At 37.0% G+C, this 24,200-nt stretch overlaps 1 protein-coding gene and 1 non-coding gene across 2 annotated transcripts; both read right to left on the bottom strand.

Moving 5' to 3' along the window:
• Positions 1-246: 246 nt before the first annotated feature.
• Positions 247-13,391, bottom strand: LOC116305218 (cystathionine beta-synthase-like protein). The gene is made up of 16 exons (XM_031715076.2): positions 13,159-13,391; positions 12,961-13,067; positions 12,700-12,834; positions 12,325-12,404; positions 11,576-11,645; positions 8,757-8,891; positions 8,324-8,415; positions 8,155-8,232; positions 7,746-7,878; positions 7,550-7,655; positions 5,940-6,020; positions 5,769-5,864; positions 5,647-5,685; positions 4,067-4,175; positions 2,538-2,622; positions 247-1,152 (listed from the first exon to the last, which is right to left on the bottom strand). The coding sequence occupies exons 1-16, from the start codon at positions 13,302-13,304 to the stop codon at positions 1,046-1,048; spliced, it is 1,599 nt and encodes a 532-aa protein (XP_031570936.1). The 5' UTR covers positions 13,305-13,391; the 3' UTR covers positions 247-1,045.
• Trnaa-ggc (transfer RNA alanine (anticodon GGC)) lies at positions 1,330-1,402 on the bottom strand. Its single transcript has one exon. It is a non-coding gene; the product is annotated as a tRNA-Ala (tRNA).
• Positions 13,392-24,200: the final 10,809 nt, after the last annotated feature.

Below are 24,200 nucleotides of genomic sequence, written 5' to 3'. Positions count from 1 at the left end.
TAGCGACCCCCCTGTCATTCCTGAGGTCAAATGGGCTTCCAATGGTAAAAATGCGACTGGGATTCCTTTGCCCACAAAATTTACCCCCCCGAGACCCCCCCCTTCAAAAAACCCTGGATCCGCCCTTGTGTCTATTTGACAGTTACACGTTGAATAATAATTGTTATCCCACGGGTTAAATGCCTTCACTCTAAAGCGTCCAAACACAAGATGTATTTTAGGATCAGCACGACAGATACAACAGCATTTCGTTCAACTACTTTATTATCTTAACATTAATGATAATTATATGCAAAACATTTTGGTTTAAGACTACAGTATGTCCATCATTTTTTTCCGATTCAGAGTTTAAAATAAAACGCGTTTAGCTTAGTGGAAGAGTTGCCCCGGTTTTAAACAAATAAAAAACAAAAAACAAAAAAACAAAACAAAACAAAAATAAATAAATAAATACCTTTTAGGAAAGAAAAAGACAATGCGCCGTAACTTGGCGTAACTAAGCTGTTAACCATCCAAGTCATACAACATAATACCATGATTATATTCATATTAAAATAGAAATTAATAAGATTTTTAAACGACAGTCCATGTATTATATTTTTGTAAGATTAATGTTTAAATGCTACGAATATTCTCGTCATTTAATTACTTAGTCCCTTCTTGGTGCTCAGATATAATATAATACTATCCAAGGCACCAGGGTAGTTTAGTCTAGTGAACCATGGTAATTTCAGGGGGTAGGGTAGCGGTACAATTGGTGCTCAGATATAATATAATACTATCCAAGGCACCAGGGTAGTTTAGTCTAGTGAACCATGGTAATTTCAGGGGGTAGGGTAGGGGTACAGTTGGTGCTCAGATATAATATAGTACTATCCAAGGCACCAGGGTAGTTTAGTCTAGTGAACCATGGTAATTTCAGGGGGTAGGGTAGGGTTACAGTTGGTGCTCAGATATAGTATAATACTACCCAAGGCATCAGGGTATTTTTGTCTAGTTAACCATGGTAGTTTTAGGGGGGTAGGGTAGGGGAACAGTAGTTGTATCACAGTGGTGATTTAGCCTCAGCATGGGTGATGTAGTTCAACAAGTCAACTCTTGTCACAATCCCAAAGATCATTTCTTTCTGTTTCATCACGTCTGTGTCGTTATCTAAAAACAATTCAACAATAGCTTGGTCAATATGTCTGGGTTGCTTGTTATCAACATGCCATATGCAGTGTGCAGAAGCTCACGACTCATTATTTTAATCTGATAGATGTGTTGATCATCACAGTGAATGAGCGATCTAAGCGAACGCTGTACAGAAAGACTTGAAAAAATGATTTCAAGCTTCAACGGGAATCGAACCCATGACCTCCGCGATGCCGGTGCGATGCTCTACCAACTGAGCTATGAAGCCAATCCTGTTGGCAAGCGGTCATTTTTGTTGGGTTTATCAAGCCACTATATGTAATAAGTGTTCGCTTAGATCGCTCATTCACTGTGATGATCAACACATCTATCATTATTTCACCACAGTTCTACCCATTCAATATTCATATTTTAATCTTTGAGACAAGACAAGAATAGGTTACTATGATTATGATTATGATTTATATAGCGCCCTTTAATATGTGGATATAATCAAAGGCGCTTTACATGGAATTGTGAATGACAGATTGCTTTATGCAATTTACAAGCATGAGAGATGGTTAGTATGAAGTGTAGGCACTGAGGGTGGTCACTGCCAGGGTTTCTTTTTACGTCCTCAGTGGTTCTTTTCTGTCCCCTATTTTTACTGTAGGTTAGGAAGGGTTAGGAGACAGTGCCTACGGTTTAAAGTCCTTGTCTGAGAAGACTTGAAGGTCTAACCATTTGCAGATATTATTACAAAGGCAGCACCTTCTCCTCAGTTATTTTAAGATCCTGAGTGTTGGTCCGGCCGAGGCTTGAACCATGACCTCCCGCACAACAGACCGACGCTCTTACCAACCGAGCTGACCGGGTGGCATTATAGCATCATTTAATACCACTACCAGACTTCCTCGCACACTTTCTTTTTGTTCAGTTAATTAGCACCAACTGTCTTACTATTCTCATAAGGAAATACAAATTTGAAGGAAAATTCGCAAAGCACTTTGGTAGTGGGAGTCAAATGATGCCATCATGCAAATGGCTTATGTGGACCTCTTTAGCGTGGTTGTAGTGTTTTCTCATTTTAGACCTCGTGTCATTTTAGGTGCTCATGAGAAGACACATATAATATGAAAAAAACTCAAAATTTAAAAAGAATCTTATTTTCAAGTGAACAACACACAATCTGAAATAGAAAAAAAAAAAAAAACAACAACCAACAACAATACTCCCAAGCATGAGGAGTATGAGACTAAAAACACTGTATTGGGTTTACCATGAACGCACTCTGCACCTGTGTTACTTAACACAGGAAACCCATCAACAAGTCATGTTCATTGGTGAGCCTTTTAATACCTTATGACCCGATGGTAAGCATGATATTAAGTATGCAAAATAAATTAAGGACCTGTGATACTTACAGACTCTCTGAGAATGAACTACCAAGGCATAGTGATCAATGTCCAATATACGGGACAGCTTGCGTAGATCCGTATCCAATGTAACCTACAAATTATGGCATCTTGTTAATAAAGATTGATAGTATCCCCTTAAACACTCTCCCAGGGATGGGAAATGAAGGTTCATGCAGTAGCTGTAGCACATATAGGGAATATCGTGATATGGGAATGGTATATGGTACCCTGGACAAGTATTTTAGTTAGCAGTGCAATAACCTTGTACGCTCTGACTGGTTTAGAGGATGTTTCACACTCATACAAAATCTAAGGGCTGTTTCTTAGACACCCTTTCTTGGTGTTGCAAGGCTCTTGAGGCATGAAGACAATTGATAATTGTCACTATTTCTCTGTTTTTAATGTTTCTCATTAGTATTTAGTGTTTGTAAAACGTTTATTTTGGAAAAACTTTATATGGGACTCTCGTCCTGTCGTTCTTTTCCTCAACCAGTGTTTTTCGTAATTTACTTTTAAATAAGAACTAGTTGTTAAGCTAATAGAATAAATAAATAAATAAATAAAATAGCCAAGGATATTGAATTTGGAGCAAAACAAGTAGTAGTCAAAGTAGTCAAATTATTGTTATCACATGGCCTCCTTTTGATATACAGTTTTCCTATATATGGTCCTTCAGTCGAAAACAAATGAAGAAATTCTGCTAGTGGAAGAATTTTCTTTACCTTAAATTTAAAATTTATTAAATTGATCTCCCTGCACATGAAGCATTAAGAGAGACATACTTTTTCCCTTCTTTGTTGAGAGAAAATCAGCAATAAATCTGTATTATTATGTAACTCATCTTTTATGCTTCAAGTCAATGTGATACTGATCAGAGTTTACCCTCTTCTGATTGGTTACTGTTTTCAAAGTTATTTTTAACCTTGTAAAAGTCAGGTTTAAGTAAGTGTGTCTACACTATGATGAGTAATAATAATGAAGAGATATTGAAGAATCATTATGAGCAACATGAAGCATTACCTCTACTATTATCTCAAGAGCTAGAATAGGACTAAGTCGAACATAATGTCTTCCTTTTTTATCAAGGCATCATCATCAACATGGTGTGCTGCCTTGAATGGTGAAGGAATCAACCTGCCTGGATCAAGCTACAGCATGTCGGCAAACCACTAGAACAGATATAGATAGAATAGAAACAGGTATGTACCCAGTAGGTGAACAAAGTTAGTCAGAAATACAAAATTCTTAACACCCATAAAAGACATAAAGCAAAAAAAAAAAACCAAAAAAACCCAAAAAAAACAAACACCTACTCTATTTACTGTCTCTCCTGACGATTACTTTTTTAATAGAATAGATTTCAGAAATCTACCCCCCCTCCCCCCCCAAAAAAAATTGAAATCTCATTCTTTTTTATTTGGTTATTTATAACAGCTTTATTAAACAAAGGAGAAAGTATTTTTTCATTAATACATCAGGCATGCTATGGTGCTTTCAAGCATGGATGTTTATAGACCCCCTAGACTTTATCTTACCTTTTTGAAGTTCTTGTAGATGCAGATGGATACATCGTCACTTGGCTTCAATCGTCCAGCCAGAATCTGTGACATGATGTTCCCCAAGGTAATCATACCTAGGACAGCCCTGCCATCAATGATAATAATACATATGATGAGAATGATTCACATGAATATAGTCTAATAGGACAATTAACAAATGCGTCGTAGTGGATAATTTTATCACCGCAAATACGAAATATAATAGACTGACATTTCGGACGTTAGTCCTTCGTCGGAGTCAATGAGAGAAAGAGAATGATGGAGGGGTTTGTATAGTGGTGTAGGGAGAAAACAAACCAATAAGAAAATAGCAAATCGTAAAACAAAAGAGAACAAAAGGATCGAAAATAATAATGATAGGTGAGAAGTGGCTAATTAAAGGTGAAGTGTTCTTTCATCCCGTGCGGATTAACTGTGCCAAGCGAATGAATCAAGCGCATTTCTTTTATTTTGCGTGAATTATTGCTACCGTGTGTTAAGCAAAGACCAAAAACATTAGCATTAGTTTCCGAGTGGTTCACAGAATTGAAATGTCGAGAAACTGGTTTAGAGAGATCTTTCTTGCGAATATCATAAAGGTGAATATCGTAAATACTGTCTAGGTTAGAGGTGCGAGCCTTAAGAGTAAGAGCAGTATTGCAGTCTGTGGATGAAGCTTTGTGCATAGCCCGATCGATGATAGTAACTGGATAACCTCCCTTAAGAAAAAAAGAATGCATTTCTTGCCATTTGTGAGAAAAATTGGCATCGTCACTGCAAAGGCGATGTAAATGTAAGAATTGTGAAAAAGGAATAGAGTTGAGGGTGTGTTTGGGGTGTGAGGAGGAAAAAAGTAAATAAGAGTGAGAGTCTGTGGGCTTATAATGAATGGTAGTATCGAGATGGTTGGTAGAAATAATCACGGAAATATCAAGACATGTGATGGAAGTCTCACTGATTTCCCATGTAAACTCAAGAGCAGGGTGAAAGGAGTTGAACCCCTCCATCATTCTCTTTCTCTCATTGACTCCGACGAAGGACTAACGTCCGAAATGTCAATCTATTATCTTTCGTATTTACGGTGATAAAATTATCCACTACGACACATTTGTTTCAACTAAAAAACACCGACGCAGTCCAAACTAGTTCTAAAACTAGTTGTTATCTAGGACAATTAACAGTGATTTAACAGTGATTCAAATAATCCTTTTCTGCTAGTGAGGATGTTAGTCTGTCCATGCTGACCATCCATCATCTCATTCAACCATCCATTAATCAATCCACTTATATACAGTGTATTGAATCCTATCCATTCATCTCATCAGTTATCCTGACCATCACTTATCCCATCCAACCATTTATCTTTGCATCCACCTATTCATTCCTGCTTCCCCTCCTGTCATCCACCTTTCCATCCTTCCCATCCTGATCACACACCCATACCTCTGTATTTCCCATTCTATCCATCAACCTTAATGTCCCAGATCCCTACCAAACATTTATCAATCAGTCGATCTCATCGTATCCATCCACCTACATATTCCTACTGTATCTCATATCACACAAAAATCACTTACCCTGTATCATCAACTACAGGAATTTGATCATAGCCTTCTCTAAAAACAGAAAGAACATATAACACATGATGTTAGAGAAAACTTGAACACAAATACTGTATATATTCTTGAGGGTTAGTTACCTGCTCATGATCTCAATACATTTCTGACAGGAGATTGACGGCAAAACTGTCAGTGGTGACTGCAGCTTAATTACACTGACCTTCTTTGACCACCACCTGTCAATGATGCAAACATCATAATATATAAATGACCATCATCAATTTGGGAAGCTGTAAGTTACTATTACTCACCATAGTTTGCTGTTTTCATCATGGATGCTTAGCTCAATGAAGTCATGTTCTTCCATCCAGTCATCACTCAAGAACTTGGTCCTGTAAAAATGATTTATGATGTTTGGAGGTGACTGTGTATTTTAATTAGTACATTATTCATCATCATCATCATCCCCATTGTCACTACCACCATCACCACCATCATTACTATTGCAATTACCATTGTCACTACCACTCATCACCACCACCAATATCATTACCATCACCACCATCATTACTATTACAATTATCATTGTTACTACCACTCACAGCCACCACCAATATCATCACCATCATCATAACCACCATGGAGCAGCTAGCTTTCATCAAGGCCCTGCTAATCAGCCTTCTTCATCATCATCATCAGTAGCAGCAGTAGCATCATCATGATGATACTACTCTTCCCAGTAGACCGAGGTAGTTGTGATTTTTTAATCGCTTTCGTAGCGTCTGTTATGTTATCCGCAAGTACATTTCAAATCGACCACGTGATGCCAAAGTGGTACCACAAGGACAAGTTTTTTACACCACGTGATCAAAATTCAGTCAAATTTTAATCATCATCATCATCCCTATCGTCACTACCACCATCACCACCATCATTACTATTGCAATTACCATTGTCACTACCACTCATCACCACCACCAATATCATTACCATCACCACCATCATTACTATTACAATTACCATTGTTACTACCACTCACAGCCACCACCAATATCATCACCATCATCATAACCACCATGGAGCAGCTAGCTTTCATCAAGGCCCTGCTAATCAGTCTTCTTCATCATCATCATCAGCAGCAGCAGTAGCATCATCATGATGATACTACTCTTCCCAGTAGACTGAGGTAATTGTGATTTTTTAATCGCCTTCGCAGCGTCTGTTATGTTATCCGCAAGTACATTTCAAATCGACCACGTGATGCCAAAGTGGTACCACAAGGACAAGTTTTTTACACCACGTGATCAAAATTCAGTCAAATTTTAATCATCATCATCATCCCTATCGTCACTACCACCATCACCACCATCATTACTATTGCAATTACCATTGTCACTACCACTCATCACCACCACCAATATCATTACCATCACCACCATCATTACTATTACAATTACCATTGTTACTACCACTCACCACCACCACCAATATCATCACCATCATCATAACCACCATGGAGCAGCTAGCTTTCATCAAGGCCCTGCTAATCAGCCTTCTTCATCATCATCAGCAGCAGCAGCAGTAGCATCATCATGATGATACTACTCTTCCCAGTAGACCGAGGTAATTGTGATTTTTTAATCGCCTTCGTAGCGTCTGTTATGTTATCCGCAAGTACATTTCAAATCGACCATGTGATGCCAATGTTGTACCACGAGGACAAGTTTTTTACACCACGTGATTAAAATTTGACTGAATTTTGATCACATGGTGTAAAAAACTTGTCCTTGTGGTACCACTTTGGCATCACGTGGTCGATTTGAAATGTACTTGCGGATAACATAACAGACGCTACGAAGGCAATTAAAAAGTCACAACTACCTCGGTCTACTGGGAAGAGTAGTATATTTGAATAACTTACATGTAGTTTCTGATTGAATCAGGCAGTATAACCACACAACGCTGACCTTCACCAAGACTCTTTGCAGCCTGAAGAGCAGCCACCATTGCAGACCCACTTGAACCTCCTAAAACAGATTCAAAACAAGCAAAGAATATAACCCTGCACTGATATGAATGTGGATTACAAACAGTTTTTTTTTAGTTTATTGACTTACCACACAGCAGTCCTTCATCTCGGATCAATCGCCTGGCCATAGAAAAGGCTTCCTTGTCACCAACCTTGAACCATTCATCAACAACTGATCGGTCCAGAACAGTTGGAACAAAGTCATACCCAATACCCTCAACCTGTGTTAACAAAGGCAGATACATTACATAAAATATTGATAATATGTACATCTAAAGCAGCTTTCATATAACATCAAGCAGAACCAAATAGTATAAATATAGAGCTATCCTAAAAGCCAGGACAATAAGTTGACTAGAGCATTATAACTTAATCCGCTGTACTGTCAAGATTCATAATTTGATTGCCCATCACCTCACACACTTTTTTTAACTTCTCTTTAATAGTTCTCTTTAGTTTGTGATTTATATCAATAAAAACAGTAGTAAGATTCTTACATGATATGTTGTTACATCAGTATCATTCAATTTCTCTGGTTCAGCAAGGATGGAGCCAAAAGGGTCAACACCAACAACCTGAAAATGTCAACACATTTAATTTGGTATGGGAATGGAGGAAAAGGAGGATGGAGCGAAGGTGTTCCTTGATCTCTTTCATGTTTTATACCTTGATGTTTGGGCATTTGGTCTTCAGATTCCTGGCAACACCAGTAATGGTACCACCTGTACCTGCACCCAGTACCACCATGTCAATCTTTCCTGGAAAAATGTACTATATCAGAATTTATGAAATATTTGAGATACTACACATGCTCTGATTGGTAGAAATGTTTGAATACATGAACTAATTAAGTAAGTATGAATGAAACATTGATCATTCTTACGTGTGGCTCTAGAAGAGTTTATTTCGCTGTTTGACCTCCCACCCCTCCCGAATTTGCCTGGGCATCTAGCCCCCTCCCCCCATCCTTCGACAAAATCTTTGGTGTGTTAAGGATATATTTTTGAGAAGTTCAGATTTCATGACTTTAAGGTCTAGGGCAGTTTTTAAAGACAAGTTATATATTTTGAAGTTAATTAATAGTTGAAGATTTTCTCACCATCACACTGAAAGGCAATCTCTTCGGCTGTGCTGTCATAATGAGCCAGAGGGTTGCCAGGGTTACGATACTGGTCAAGGATGTGAGAGTTGGGTATTTCTTGATTAAGTCTTTGAGCAACTCCAATGTGGGATTCTAGAAACAGCAAAAATAACAATGGTTTTTGGATGTGCTGTACTGCTCAGAAAAAAATAGAATTTCTTTAAAATATTATCAAGCAGTAAAAATATTTTCAATTTATTGGATGTTGAGATTTTTTTATTCAAGGTTTGTTATTTAATTTTTCATGTAGCGTAAGAAATCTATCCATTCGAAAGGTTAAAGCAAAACATTAAAAAAAGAGCCAAAAAATTCCCTTCCCCTACCCCAATACTGTACCTTCTTTGTTTTTTAAATTCTTAATCAATTAGCTGACAAATCCACACCCCTTCTCCTCCAGGGGCAAGCATAAAGAAAGATAATGTCAATTAGTTTGCTCCTGATTGGGATACTGCTGTTTGAATTTGCTTTGACCCACACATAACAGATTGCTTAGTTACAGAAAAATATCCATACCCTAGCTACCCACAGAGGAAATGGGAAATTCTGTAGGGGAGGGGGGTAAGCTAAAGAACAACATTAAAGAGTACTTCATACAGTATGGAAGAAAATTGGAAGTTCCTAGGGGTGGGGTGATCCTTTTAAAAAGTCTCCTCCGTGGTGGGGGTGTGGATATTTTCCAGAACTATACAGCTTGACAGATGGATACCAGGACAACAAGCCAAAGTCTCATATATCTAGAATTAATTCTGACTTCAATAAAAAATATTAACAAAGACCATGGATGATCTAACTGGTGAAGGACAAAAGCCCAGAGAGCTGAAATATTGGCTCATCACATTACTTGAAAGGAGTATGTGAAATAGATGTGAAAACCATTTGAAAAACATGTGAAAAGTTAAGCCATGTGAAAAAGCATGTGAAATTATTATATGAATTTTTTCCCAGTGTGTGAAATGGCATGTGAAAAAAGGGAAATTTATCAAGAACATGTGAAACTGGGTGTGATGCAATGTTTATATCTTCACATTCACTATTCTAACCATGTGAAAATCCTGTGAAAATCTGATCGCAGATATCACATGTATGTGAAAGTAATCTATCAATAGCTTTAAGCATGTGAAATGGAATTTCATGTTTCAAATATATTTTAAAGAAATTATATTAATTTCCTAGATTTAGAACAAATTAGATTTTAATTTATTTAAAGGTCATTTCTGTTTAAAAAATATTGAGAAATTTATATAATTATTTATATTTCATATACAATTTAACTTATTTCTAGTTTTGACATTTGAGATCTAGATCTAAAACTGACTAGCTTTTTATTTGATATGAATGGAGAAAAATAAAATAAATATTTTGATAGATTCCATTTTTCCTTGTATTTTTTTAAAATTTTCCATAATCTCTCTTATACTTAGCTCTTTCTATATATATGCCCATATATTTGTAATTATATAAATTTCGCATCATTAAGAAATTGATGATATCAATTATCAATTTCACTTTCTTTCACATAATTTATTGTGAAAAGAATATGAAAAGAACCAGTTTCACATTATTAATATTTTTTCATATGATTTTAGTATCTGAAAAGAGCCAGTTTCACATGGTTAATAGTACGTGAAACATACTATTTCTCAAAAGTTTCACGTTTTTCACATGGTCATATGTGAAATATGTATACTTTTCACCTGCTTCCATCCACATTAGTCTTTTCAAAATTTCACATTTTTTCACATGCTTTTGGGATGTAAAAAGGACCACCCCATTTCACATGTTTTTTCGTATGTTAGGCCTAGGGCAAATGTCGAACTTTCCATGCACCAAACTCATTAAGAACAATGGATATCAGGTGATAATGAGGCGGCATTCTTTGACGTTATTAAGTTCGGTGCATGAAAAGTTCGATGTTAGCCCTAGGCCTTATTTCAGTGTTCTTACCAGGCCGTGCCATTGCAGGAATCGTGCATAAAAAAACAGTAATGTCGCACAAATTTTAACTCTGTGCACCCCCAAGGGCGCATGAATTATCCAAGGAATACCTCCTGATAATTTCAAAAGATTTAGAGTACTTTTGGAATAATAAAAGTCACATTATATTGTCAATAAACAAGGTGAAAGTCCACATGAAACGACACAAATGGAACATAGCCGCCATCTTGTATTTAACTCGCCAAGAGGTCTGGGACTAGTCTACGTTAAATGACTTTTTTATTGGAGGCTCAAGTATGGCTGCCCAGCGCAAGTGTATTGTCAGTACTATCATTACTAATAAAAAACTGTCTTACATTGTTTTAGATTTGCAACAGAGTCACTGGCAAAAAACATTATTATTCTTTGTTTTAACATTTTGGAAATGGCCCATCCAGTTTTCTAAATGGTCCCTAAATTTTGGATTGGTGGGCTCTTTGACCCCCTGAAAGAAATTCCTGGTCATAACACTGTTATTTACATGTTTTTATTCACATGCATCAAGGGCGGATCCGGGGGGGGCAAAGGGGGGCTGAAGCCCCCTTCACCCCTTCAGCAGAAAAAGAACTGATGCTTTTTCATAATGTTTTCCGTTCTGTTGATGGAAGAAACTCAATTAGCCCCCCCCCCCCCCCCCCTAAAATTTTGGCTGGATCCGCCCATGTGCATATGTGAAAAGGACAAGTGAAATACATGTAAAAATTTCACATGTATTTCATATGGTTTTCACATCTGTTATTTTCAAATACTCCTTTCCAGTCGTGTCGTCTAGATCATGTATTAAACTATAAATAATTAATTACCTGGTGAATCAAACTTGGCTTCTGTGGGCGTCCTGACAATCTCAGCACCAAGAGCTCTCAGCACATCAACCTTAGAAAGACATAAATAAATTACTAAACTTTTGGCGATCAGAGTGACACTTGGGGAGTCAGAACTATCATAGTTAATGGAGTGGAATGATTTGGAAACTCAATAGAACAAAGCCATTGTTTTGCCTTTGATGTTGAATCGTGCCATCACGTGTACTGACCGTGCACAATGAACCAAAGCAAGTATTGCTAAAAATAAACATTTCCTTGTTATTTTCATGTATGAACATTTTGAAAGTGAAAACTTTCATTGGATGATCACAAACTATGCAAATAAATATTTCCACACAGATACAGTTAAGTTTATTAATCGTTTATTGAAAAGGAAATTGCCTTTTTTTCTTATTTATACTAGATGATAAATAAGAAAGCATCAAAAAATGCTACAGGTCTCACCGAACTGTGGTGACAGGTCAAAAATTTGTCTAACTATCACACCCTAATTCGTCTACTGTCATGTCTATTTTTGCTACATGTATTACAGTGAATACCTTACTGGCAATGTGCTAGATCAGAGACAGTGACAAAGGTAGGTGTTGTCAGTGAACGAATTAGGTTTTGGTAGCGAGACAAAATTTTGACGTGTCCCCACAGTTCGGTGAGATCGGTAGTAACTATGGAACTATGCACAATTTTAACTGGGAGAAGAGAGTTGCCATATTAAGGGAAGTTGCTAACACCTTTTCTTTACTCATTTTTTCTGGCATGACGATGATACAACGATATCCCTTCACAGCTGAAGCTAGAGCAAGGCCAATACCTACAAAAAATGGGGGGGGAAATAAGAAGGGATATAATATCATCAATTTTAGCATGATACGAAACAGATTAAATTTTTTCTGTGGTACTGTATAATAAAATAATTCTTAGAATGTATTTTATTTTATCCCGTGGTGAACCAACACAATGGCCATGCCTCTGACAAACCCCCAACATTTCACTAACAATAAACACGTGTACATATAAAATAGTGCCCTAGTTATTGGCTCTTGAATTTAATACACACTCAAATATCTTATAACAAAACTTTTTTTGTCGCCAATCAATATTCTTACCTGTATTTCCAGAGGTAGGTTCAATCAATGTATCTCCAGGTTTAAGCGTTCCTTCTCTCTCCGCGTCTTCGATCATTCGCAGACCAATTCGGTCCTTCACTGAACCTCCCGCGTTAAAATACTCACATTTCGCCACTAAAAACACCCAACAACGAATAAAAAGACAACTAACATTATGACCAATATTCTTTAATATTACAATTTATGTCTTTTCGTCCAAGAAGAAGAATAATATGATCAGTAATTTTGCTTAAATCTTACGCAATTCACACTTGAGTCCACAGGATTTGCCAATGTTGTTTATCCGCACGAGAGGAGTATCGCCAATCTTTTGTAAGATATTTGGCATTATCTTCGAAGAAGGCTCCCTAAAATTAAGTTGGATAACAACTATGTATAAACGAACGAATAGAGAAATTTAATATCTTTTTGAGTTATTTATTACTGGTGATTTTGTACCTGGATTTTGCGTGATAGTGAGGAGAGTCAGAGAGTTTTGCTCCTAAATGCCAAGTACACTTTGAAACGACGTCAGGACGAATCCATTTTCGTTCTTTCCCGCCGAAATTAAGGCTTTGTGGACATATTTTTACCTCGGTTGACATGATTTCTTGATGTTTTTAAGTGAGGCAATTACTCGTCTACCAACCGAGTTGGACCAACAGGTCAAAAGAACAATCAGGTCCTGTACCCGACACAAATATGGTAGTCGTTTGGTATGCAAATTTATGCCAAATGATGTAATAATAATATATATATTTAGGCACTGCCTAAAAGAGGAGCTCCCGATACGGAAGTCAAAGGGACAACAATTTGAATGAAACTGAAAGGTAAAAATAAGATCGGGGAAAAAATCTTCAATTATTTTTCATTCGAGATGAAGATAATTTCTCCCATAATAAAAACCATGCAGTGAAATCGAATCGAAATGCACTACATCGTTTTCTTTGCGCGAGTATACTCTCCCACTTAGGAATTTTGTACACAACTCACCACCACCTCCATGGGCTACTTTTGTTCTTGGAAGATTCTTCGACAAAGTTTTCCAAGGCCGACAGTTTTAGGCTTTGAATCTCTTTTACTTAAAAAAAAAAACAACGAAAGACAACTACAGATAATCTAATACAATATCAAGTTTAGTGAAATTTGCCTCGGATGTCTTTCGTTGAAATCGAAAATCTGGAGATTGAGGGCAAATCAAGACCAAAAAACAGACTTGAAAACTGGTTAATAAGGTGAGCATAAAATAAGCTTATCTTAATAACGTCTTTTATTATATGACCGTGAATCTTAGAGCCTGGACACTAGCAAATCGAGCAATCTGATTGGATAGATCGCATCGCGGTCTAGATTCTCCGGTATTAACCGGTCCGATCGCATATTAATGTTACGGCGAAAACATTTTGTCCTTTTCAATGAAAAGTGGTCATATAATAAAACTCTTATCAACCGAGCGGGAGGTCTGTACGGGAAATCTTGTAACCCTACTGCTACTGCTACTGGTACCATGTAACCCAGTACTACCTGCCACATGGACGGGTCGTCGGCGTCTAAACCGGCTCCCCCACTGGCTATCCAGTGAGGAGGGTGGCTTGACACCCAGCAGGATTAAAAATAAGACCTGTCAAAGGGTGAAGGAGCTCGTAGGAGCCAACAGCCATCAAGCAAGCGTCTTCTCGGATAATGACGTAAAACCGGAGGTCCCGTCTGCTTGCACTTGACCCCCGATAAAGTGGACGTAAAAAATCCTGTTGTATTTTTCGTAAGAGTAGGGGATTGTTACCCGATACAACAGTCTGACTTTTAGTCGTGGTTTCGTCGTGCGTGTGTGTTTATTTGTTTTATTTTCGTATCATTTATTTATCAAATGTTATATTTTTTCCCTGTGGTATGTGGGTTGTGTAGCGGCAGCCACAGGCGCCAAGCAAAGCTCACAGCCTACCACAGTTTGTGGTTTTTCTTTTTGTTTAAAACGCCTAGAGGAGATTTGGATAGGCGCTATACAAATATTGATTATTATCATTATTACAGCGGTTTCTCAACCCATTCAAGTTAGCGTCGTATTGACTATACATTACTTGTTCGATTACCAGAAGTTTATTTGATGTTTTAACGCGTTATCGTGAAAAGAATGAAATCAGTAAACTTTTATTAAAGCTTTGACACCTTTCCAAATGGTGGAAAGTCCTTTGGACGCTCTCTTTGTCAATCCTGAAGAGTTAGAACCAGTTTCTACCAACGAAGAAGTTATCGTGTATAAGATAGAAGATGAAGCCGAACTAGAAGAAGAAGCAATGCTTGCGAAGAGGTTTTCATAAGAATTCCTTACTTTCATTCCGTGATTCGTATTTGCTACATAGTGTCCATGATATAAAGATCTTAAATTTGAAGATTCAATATAATCTAACAGCTATTGATGTTATGAAATAAACTGATTGCCTTTTGAATTCTGCGTTGTGATATAAAGATTTCCGATAATTACTTAGATCTATGTGCCGAATAATTTAGAATGTGAGCTCGTTAATTCTCCTGATTTGCTACTATTACTTTGCGGCTAGAATCACTCCATGCGTCCTGAACTTTGTTGCGATTCTTGGCGTGCCGAGATGTATTGAATATTTCCCTATTATAATCGTCAATATTATTGAAACTGAAAAAAAATTCAGCGCCTCACTATCATCATCATCAACAACATAAACGCATTCACTGTCTTCATGATATCAAAATCATCATATCACCACCATCAACACGACTCACTTTCATCATCAACAACAACATCAACGCCTTCACTGTCTTCATGATCTCAACATCATCATATCACCACCATCAACATTACTCACTATCATCATCAACATCACAACATCAACGCCTTCACTTCATGATCTCAACATCATCATATCACCACCATCAACATTACTCACTATCATCATCATCAACAACATAAACGCATTCACTGTCTTCATGATATCAAAATCATCATATCACCACCATCAACACGACTCACTTTCATCATCAACAACAACATCAACGCCTTCACTTCTTCATGATATCAAAATCATCATATCACCACCATCAACATGACTCACTATCGATCATCATCAACAACAACATCAACGCCTTCGCTTCTTCATGATATCAAAATCATCATATCACCACCATCAACACGACTCACTTTCATCATCAACAACAACATCAACGCCTTCACTGTCTTCATGATCTCAACATCATCATATCACCACCATCAACATGACTCACTATCATCATCATCAACAACATCAACGCCTTCACTGTCTTCATGATCTCAACATCATCATATCACCACCATCAACATGACTCACTATCATCATCATCAACAACATCAACGCCTTCACTGTCTTCATGATCTCAACATCATCATATCACCACCATCAACATGACTCACTATCATCATCAACAACAACATCAACGCCTTCACTGTCTTCATGATCTCAACATCATCATATCACCACCATCAACATGACTCACTAACATCATCATCAACAACATCAACGCCTTCACTGTCTTCATGATCTCAACATCATTATATCACCACCATCAACATTACTCACTTTCATCATCAACAACAACATAAACGCCTTCACTGTCTTCATGATCTCAACATCATCATATCACCACCATCAACATGACTCACTATCATCATCAACAACAACATCAACGCCTTCACTGTCTTCATGATCTCAACATCATCATATCACCACCATCAACATTACTCACTATCATCATCATCAACAACATCAACGTCTTCACTGTCTTCATGATCTCAACATCATCATATCACCACCATCAACATGACTCACTATCATCATCAACAACAACATCAACGCCTTCACTGTCTTCATGATCTCAACATCATCATATCACCACCATCAACATGACTCACTATCATCATTAAGAGTATCCCTTAAAAAATAGAGCACGACGAAAGCGGCTAATTTGTCGCGCGGGTACTATGCAACATTTTGGCTAGACAATAGCTAAAGTAGCATACAAACAGAAAGCATGGCAATATAGAGAAAAATGCTGAGAAAACAACCAAAGGCTGCGGTCAGCCCCGACTGTTTTAAACTTCAGGCAGGATTTTTTAATATGAGAAAAGAATTGCAACTCCACTATAGGACGTTTCTATGATGGTGTTTGTGATCTCTACTTCTAAACTTCCTTGCACGCTTTCTTTTGTTCTGTTAATTAGCGCCAATTGTCTTTCTATACTCATGGGGGAATACAAACTTAAAGGAGAAAGAAAATTTGCGAAAAGCCTCTTGGTAGTGGGAGTCAATTGACGCCATCATGCAAACGTCCTATTGGGATAACTGATAATGTCGATCGAACACAGTTAACATCAGTAAACATCAACAGATAGAATTGAAATATTTTTTGATTTGAAAAAATATTCACGAATGTTGTGGGTACAAATCCTATGAAAAATCTGGAAAAAATGCTAAAAAAATATATATATTTCTCGATACGGTGGATTCGAAATGAAAGGCAAATTAAATTAAAAAATAAATTAAAAAAAAGAAGAAAAAAAACGATTCCACTGTGCCATACCCCCGAGACATCCGCAGAGCTGAGGCGACGTATGGACTTCGGACCTGACGGCGATTAAATCCTTCTGCCCTTGGGTGTACGAATTACGCAAGAAAATGTTTTAGCCGAAGCATCAGGGGAGAGACCAGCCGGCCCCCAGACCATATCGGCTAATCCCTTGCATCTCTGCCACGCACGGAATCGGTTGAAATTTTAGTGTTAAAAAGTCTAGTCTATTCGGGGCATTGTTTTCACGGTTATTGTTATGATAATTTCGTAGATACGTGGCCCAGTGGAAAAAACATGGGCTTCCGAGACACCTTGAGTCAAGCCCGTCTGAGGAGGGTTAGTACCTGGATGGGTGACCTAAATATTCTCCTTTCTTTCAAGTAAGAAAATATTTGGAGTTGGTTTTTTTTTTGTTTTTTTTTGTTTGTTTTTTTTTTTTTTGTTTTCGTTTTGATCGCAAATTGTCATAGTATATCAAATACACGATTTACTTATGAATTCTTAGAATATCCTAATCAGGAAAAATATATTTGTGTGCGAATTTTTATAATTTTAATTTATCATGTAGTGCTCTATCGCTAGCCAAGATTTTATCTCTTTGTCATTTCTGTTTATCTTTTGCTTATTATTGTAATGCGCATTAATATATAGTAAGGATAGTACACACACGTTGATTGGTCAAAAACTGTGTTTTACTAGTGAACGGAGCACAGTGCTGACGCTATCCGCGCGCACGAAGTGCTGCAAGATCCTGCGATCGTCTTTCTTTTTGCGTAAAAAAATTTAATGCCGAAATAAAATTAATGACTTTTATAATAAGACGAAAAAAAACTACTTCTTTCGTGCTTATGCCATTTCCTGCGTGCTTTATTACTGAACGAAGCACGGAAAAAGCTGTTTTATTTGTTAATTAGATCACCTTATGCCTTATAAGTTATTAAATTATTATTTAGTTATTATATTGCACAAATTATTTTCCCGGTCTTCAAATAGACCTAGCTTTTCATCGTGCACGTTCACGCGCGCGCACTTTCCGTTGTTTCATTCCTAAAATTTGTATTTTATAAAAGAAATAAAAAACTTGCTTGCTGTGCTGTGTGCAGTCATAAAGCACGCGGGGGTTGGCAGAACACGAGAGAAGTGTTAGGAGAAGCACGACGCGTAGCGGCGCGCGCGCGTGCAATGTGCTCTCATAAAGCACGCGCTCCTAACCAATCAGAACGCGACATTCATAACAGTTATTTTATAAAACAAAATAAAATTATAAGAACAAATGCCTGGTAAAGAAAAAATCAAACTTCAAAAAAACGACAAAATTCAAACAATAACAAAGTGTAGACTTGTTTTGCTAGTTGCACAGAAAAAGTCCTTAAAGAATCCTAGTCAACTACATTGCATTGCGCGCCGGAATAAAACAATCGGCCATTTTCTCTGCCAGGCAAAATGGCGGTTTTGTAGGTGAAGTTGTAGGTGAAGTATGTGAATTCAATTCCATCGGTCTTATTATTCTTGGTAATTGTTTAAAGATAATCATAAAATAATGATACGTAGTCATTTTATATGCTTTCCATTTTAGATTTTTTTTAAATTTTGGCAACGAATCTAAGGTAGATTTCGACAGTTGGGATGTCTAACATGTGGAGGAACAAAAGGTCATAATGTCTCAAAGACGAGAATCTCTCTGAAAAATTCGACCAACTTGCTGTGGAATGAAAGGAAGGAAACTTTGGGAATTTGAAGACCTTGGTATGGTAAATTTGCACTTTTGCTTCACCAGTTCATGGAAGAGCTTCGAGAACGATGTTGGCGAACGATGTAAACAATAATATAGGGGCGCAATGCATTGTAGTTGACTACGATTCTTTAAAATTCTAATATTCCCTTTTCAAATAAGATTGATTTTCTTCAGACATTGAAGAAGTAGAAATTAGGTAAAAATATTCAAATTTTTTCATTTTTTACATTGTTTTTTTTTTTTTTTTTGGTTTTCAAAACCCCTACTTTTCGCTAGTAGTGGTCTAGTCACTAATAGACCACTAACAGTAGCACAGCCAATCAGAGTTTAGGAACGTGATAGAGCATTTAGTAGCTTAAAACTAATAGGGGTTAGTATAGATCTAGTTCCCATTGTTTTCTATTTTTTAAACTATTATACGCTAGAAACTGTTTCACGATCTGAAGAAAACCACTTTCGTGAAAACTGCTGTGTTCCTTGATTTCAGGCTCACTTACTCAAGGGTAGCCTGGAATCAGTGTCTAAATATTCACAAATACCAACAGTAAAATAAGGAATGCACAACTTCAACAATACAAACACTTTGAAATTCCACGGACCTTCACTTGAATACCTAAATGTTCGACGCGATATTGCACACTTATTACATTTTGTTTCACACCGTTTACCCGTGAACCCTTGCAGGCAGTGGCAACGGACGCCATTAGATGTCGACGTTCTGCACGTTCCGCCTTTTTCACACGCGATATCCTATTAAGAATGAAAGAATATCTGGTTGATAGCACGATTGGTAATGTTTGTTTGACATTGGGATCCATTGGGGATTCATTCAACTGATGGATACCCAGAAATAGAATACTGTCTGTTTGATAGCACATGATGGACAATGTTTGTTTGACATTGGGATTTATTGGGGATTCATTCGGCTGATTGATAGCAAGTACTAGAATACTCTCTAGATGATAGTTATAAGTCACAATGTTTCGAAATGTTCCTGAAATGATGACTTTTTAGCGTTAGTCTACTTTAATAACCCGTGTTCTTTTTTATTTATTTAGCCATATATTTTCAAATTATTTATTTCAAGAGCCATAACTCGCGATCAGAAGCTGCCCTTCTCAGATTCGTTTAGCTGATATTAAAATACCAAACAATGAAGATCTCAAGTTAGAGTTTTCCCGCTTTTTTACATTAATAGAATAAAAAACCAATCGAGCAAAGTGATGATACACTTTTGATGGGGTCACTTTTGATGCATCTCTATTCATCAAAACATCCATGAAAGCCATTCTCGGGTTTATATGCAAAGTTTATCGAAGAACACTCTGTTAAGCGTTTACATCTTAAGCACCAATCGAGAACATCTGTCGATTTTACTTTCTCCATTACATTTCCTTCGAGTTTGTGGTTCTCAAGTTTAGCGAAGTAGACACCGCTTGTCTCCTCGCTCAAGGAATGGGATAAAAAACACGACAGAAAGCTTAAAATTATTTTCATTTTGACTGTCGACCTTCTTTGCTGAAAATAAACACAAAGAATGACAAAAGTATTGTCTAGTGCACAGTTTTAAAATCGAGGCCGAGACCGGAGAGGTGTCTGGGTAATTATCCCCTAAAACGACTCAATTTTCGTAAATGTAGATTGAAGTCTTTAATTTGTATTCGTTTATCCGTATGATTGCATTAGCTGTTTCATTTGTTATGAATGAACATTTAACTATCATTTTATCGGAGTCATTTCACATAATAAGTTTCTTCGCATAATACTCTTTCCCTAAACTGAATATTACTTATTGTTTCGTTGTGTATTCAGAGCTCAAGCTGTGTCAAAAAACATACAAATTATTTCGGACGAAAGTCAGCAAAATTGCAGGGTATTGACTTTAAGACAAAGGACGATATTTTTCTCCATACCAGCTGTGCTATGAATTTTATTTCAGCGAATCACAGCGAGCTTAGTTGTTTCGCCGCCGGCCCTCATTCCTAGGCTACAGTAGCCCATACTTTATCTGAAGTATTTTTCTGTTTTCTTTTGACAATATAAAATATAATATACGTACCTGCAAGAAGCAGAAATATGGAAAGAAAGAATAACAATAATTTCACTTTACCGCCTTGTTTGCTTCGTTCTTTCAAGCTCCAAAAATACCAGGGCCGGTCATTTAGTCCACTCACACTTTGCGCGCCGTAATATATTCACAGCCGAACAACGTATAGTAGTTTCATTTTAGATTGGGATATGAAACATGACTTAAGGGTTAGAAATGTGATTTTCCGCATTTTAACCAGAGAATATAAATTTCATATCTCAGACTTGGTTAAGAAAATAAACACAAGAACTGTTGGACGTTTCGATAACATCCTGCCATCATTTTCAACAACATTTAAAAAACTCATTGATAATATAATTCATGAAGGAAACACAATAGAAATCATAACCATGAAGGTGATTTTATATCTGATATAGATTCGTCTTCATTTGCATAAACTTTAACTTGGATTTTCTCTATCAAACTTGGTTCATTTCGCAAAGAATTCAGTACGTAATATTCAGTACATAATATTGAGTACATAGGAAGAACAAGAAGAACAAGAAGAACACTAAAATCAAGAAGAAGAAGAAGGAGAACCAAAACCAAAACCAAAACCCAGACCAAGACCGAGACCCAGACCCAGACCGAGACCCAGACCAAGACCGAGACCAAAAAACGGAAGGAAGCTGCTTCTAATGATATTTAAATTAAATAATTTCTAAAGGTAGGTCAGGGATAAGTCCTAGTATTGGCTTCCATTTCCTAGTCGTTTTCTTCCCAAGTTAAAAGAATAACAAAGCAAGGCTAAAATTTTTGCTATGAAGCATACATACATCTAATTACACATATAAAATATAGAAATATAGAATAGATAAAAATATATACAAAATATTAAACTTAATTACTAGTATATTAATTCTATAATATATTCAATAATAGATAATAATAAGAAATATATTAAAGCATAGAGCAATGGAACAGTTCAGTGCACAGGTCAGCAGAACCGAGATTCACTAACCTGAGCGTAACTGAGTTACTACTCTGCGCTTAAAGACATTTAAGCTTTCTACAGATCTAAGATCATCACTAAGGTTATTCCATAATTTACAACCTCTATAAGAGAAGGATCTCTGCGCTGTGGCAAGACGGAAATAAGGAATATCTAACTGGTTCTTCTTTACATTCCTTGTGTTCCTAGTATGGATTTTGGAACGCAAGACGAACTTATTATGTAAATAGTCAGGAACTAAGTTATGAATACATTTAAATACCATGATGGCATCATTTAAATACAGTCTTTCCTTCACAGACAACCAATTCAAAGATTTCAAACCTGGTGATATATGGTCACATTTCCTAAGCCCAAGCATTATTCTAGCCCCAAAATTCTGTATCAACTGCAATTTATGAAGATTACTCTTACTAGTATTGGACCATACAGTAGAAAAATCAAACATTCTACTGAAAACAAAGGACTGAATTAAAATAAGAGGTGTATTAGTATCTAACAAATGTTTGATTCTATTAATTTGTTATAACTTGTCATACCAACACAGAGATCTTCTTGTCATCCATGGCCTTCAGCAGATCATCTGTGACATGTAATAAGAATGTCTCTGTTGAATGAAGTTTGCGATTTCCACTTTGGGTCTTGGCAAGTGTCGCGTAGCTGCTCAGTACACTCTCTAAGAGAACTATTTCAAGACTTAATTGATTTTACTTGTAAACTCAGTCCTCTTTATTTCAAACTCCGAAATCTAAATCTACTCCTAAACGTTATTCCTTAAGGGAAATTTGTCGTTTCAAACACTTAATATATTACTGATATAAATTGAGAACTCTTGCTGAGATCTTATCATATCCTGAAGCTTTGTTTTGATGGGAGATGTTAAATAACCTGTTCTACGTCCTGTTGTGATACAGTACGAAGCTTGAAATGTCTTGTCAGTAGATTCTTGTGCTGAAGCATGAGGATTTAATTGAATATTATGTTCAATAGCAAGGTTTTGTGCTTTTTGTGCAGCACTTGATCCAACAGATGTAAAATAGTTGTTAAATCTATCAGCCAGGACTTCAGGATTGTTACAAGTATGATAACCATTTTAATAATAATAATAATAACGGGGTTCTTATATAGCCCATTTTACATGGTCTCAATGCGCTTCACAATCATGACCAGTGGAGGACTTTATGGGCTGCGCATTTTGGGTTTTCTTGTTTGGCAAGCAGCGGTTTATAATTTTCCAAATTGAGTTTGTATTTCCATTACTGTAACAAATTTAGATATGACGTCATAATAAGCATAAACTTAGGCCCCGTTTACACGAAGCCGGATATTTTTGTAAACGCATATTTTTTTATCCGTTTAGGCCTACCGTTTATACGGAGACAGTCTTTAGCCGGCTATTTTCGAAAACGCTATTCAAAGCGGATATTTTTGAAAACGCTGGCTATGCGTTTCAGTGTAAATACTCGAAGCCGGATATTTTCGTAAACGCTAACGTCGCTAATAAAAGCAGATCGCAGGCTCAGGAACTATGCGCATGCTCATTTAGCTCCTGTGAGCGTTTTCGAGTCGATGGTGCGTTTTCGTATAAACGGTCAAAATTAAACGGTGCGAAAACGATGAGCGTTTACACGAAGCCTCATGTAAACGCACATATTTTTACCCGGGGTCTTAAATATTAAACATTGCTTAACTGATAATGCTGAATGCGAGGAAAAAGTAGTCACTTTTTCCAAAAAAAGACTATCCATTTCTAGGGTTTGAATTCAATGAACGTAAAAATCACGCGATCACGCGATCGCGATCAGGTGCTAAAAAGAAAACAAGAAATCTTTATCTGGATAAGACGGGGATCGAACCCACGTCTACCAAAAGTGATTTTGATAATTAATTCCAAAAAAGAAAAAGAAAATAGTGCCTTCATGCCATACCCCGAGACATCCGCTGGGTCGTCGTATGGACTTCGGACATGACGGCGATAAGTCCCTCTGCCCTTTGGTGTACGTAATACGCAGGATTGTGTTCTAGCCGAGCATCAGGGGAAAGACAAGCCGGCCCTAAGACCATATCTACATCTAATCCCTTGCACTCTGCCACGCACTGGCACGTTGATTTGTAGTAGAAATAATCTAGTCTGTCTGATGCATTGTTTT

Source organism: Actinia tenebrosa, unplaced genomic scaffold, assembly GCF_029948245.1.
Source record: "Actinia tenebrosa isolate PJP-AT-01 unplaced genomic scaffold, QUT_ActTen_1.0 PGA_scaffold0__85_contigs__length_37466705, whole genome shotgun sequence".
Lineage (NCBI taxonomy): Eukaryota > Metazoa > Cnidaria > Anthozoa > Actiniaria > Actiniidae > Actinia > Actinia tenebrosa.
The sequence above is the reverse complement of the archived record's forward strand: the minus strand, read 5'-3'. Positions and strand labels throughout refer to the sequence as shown.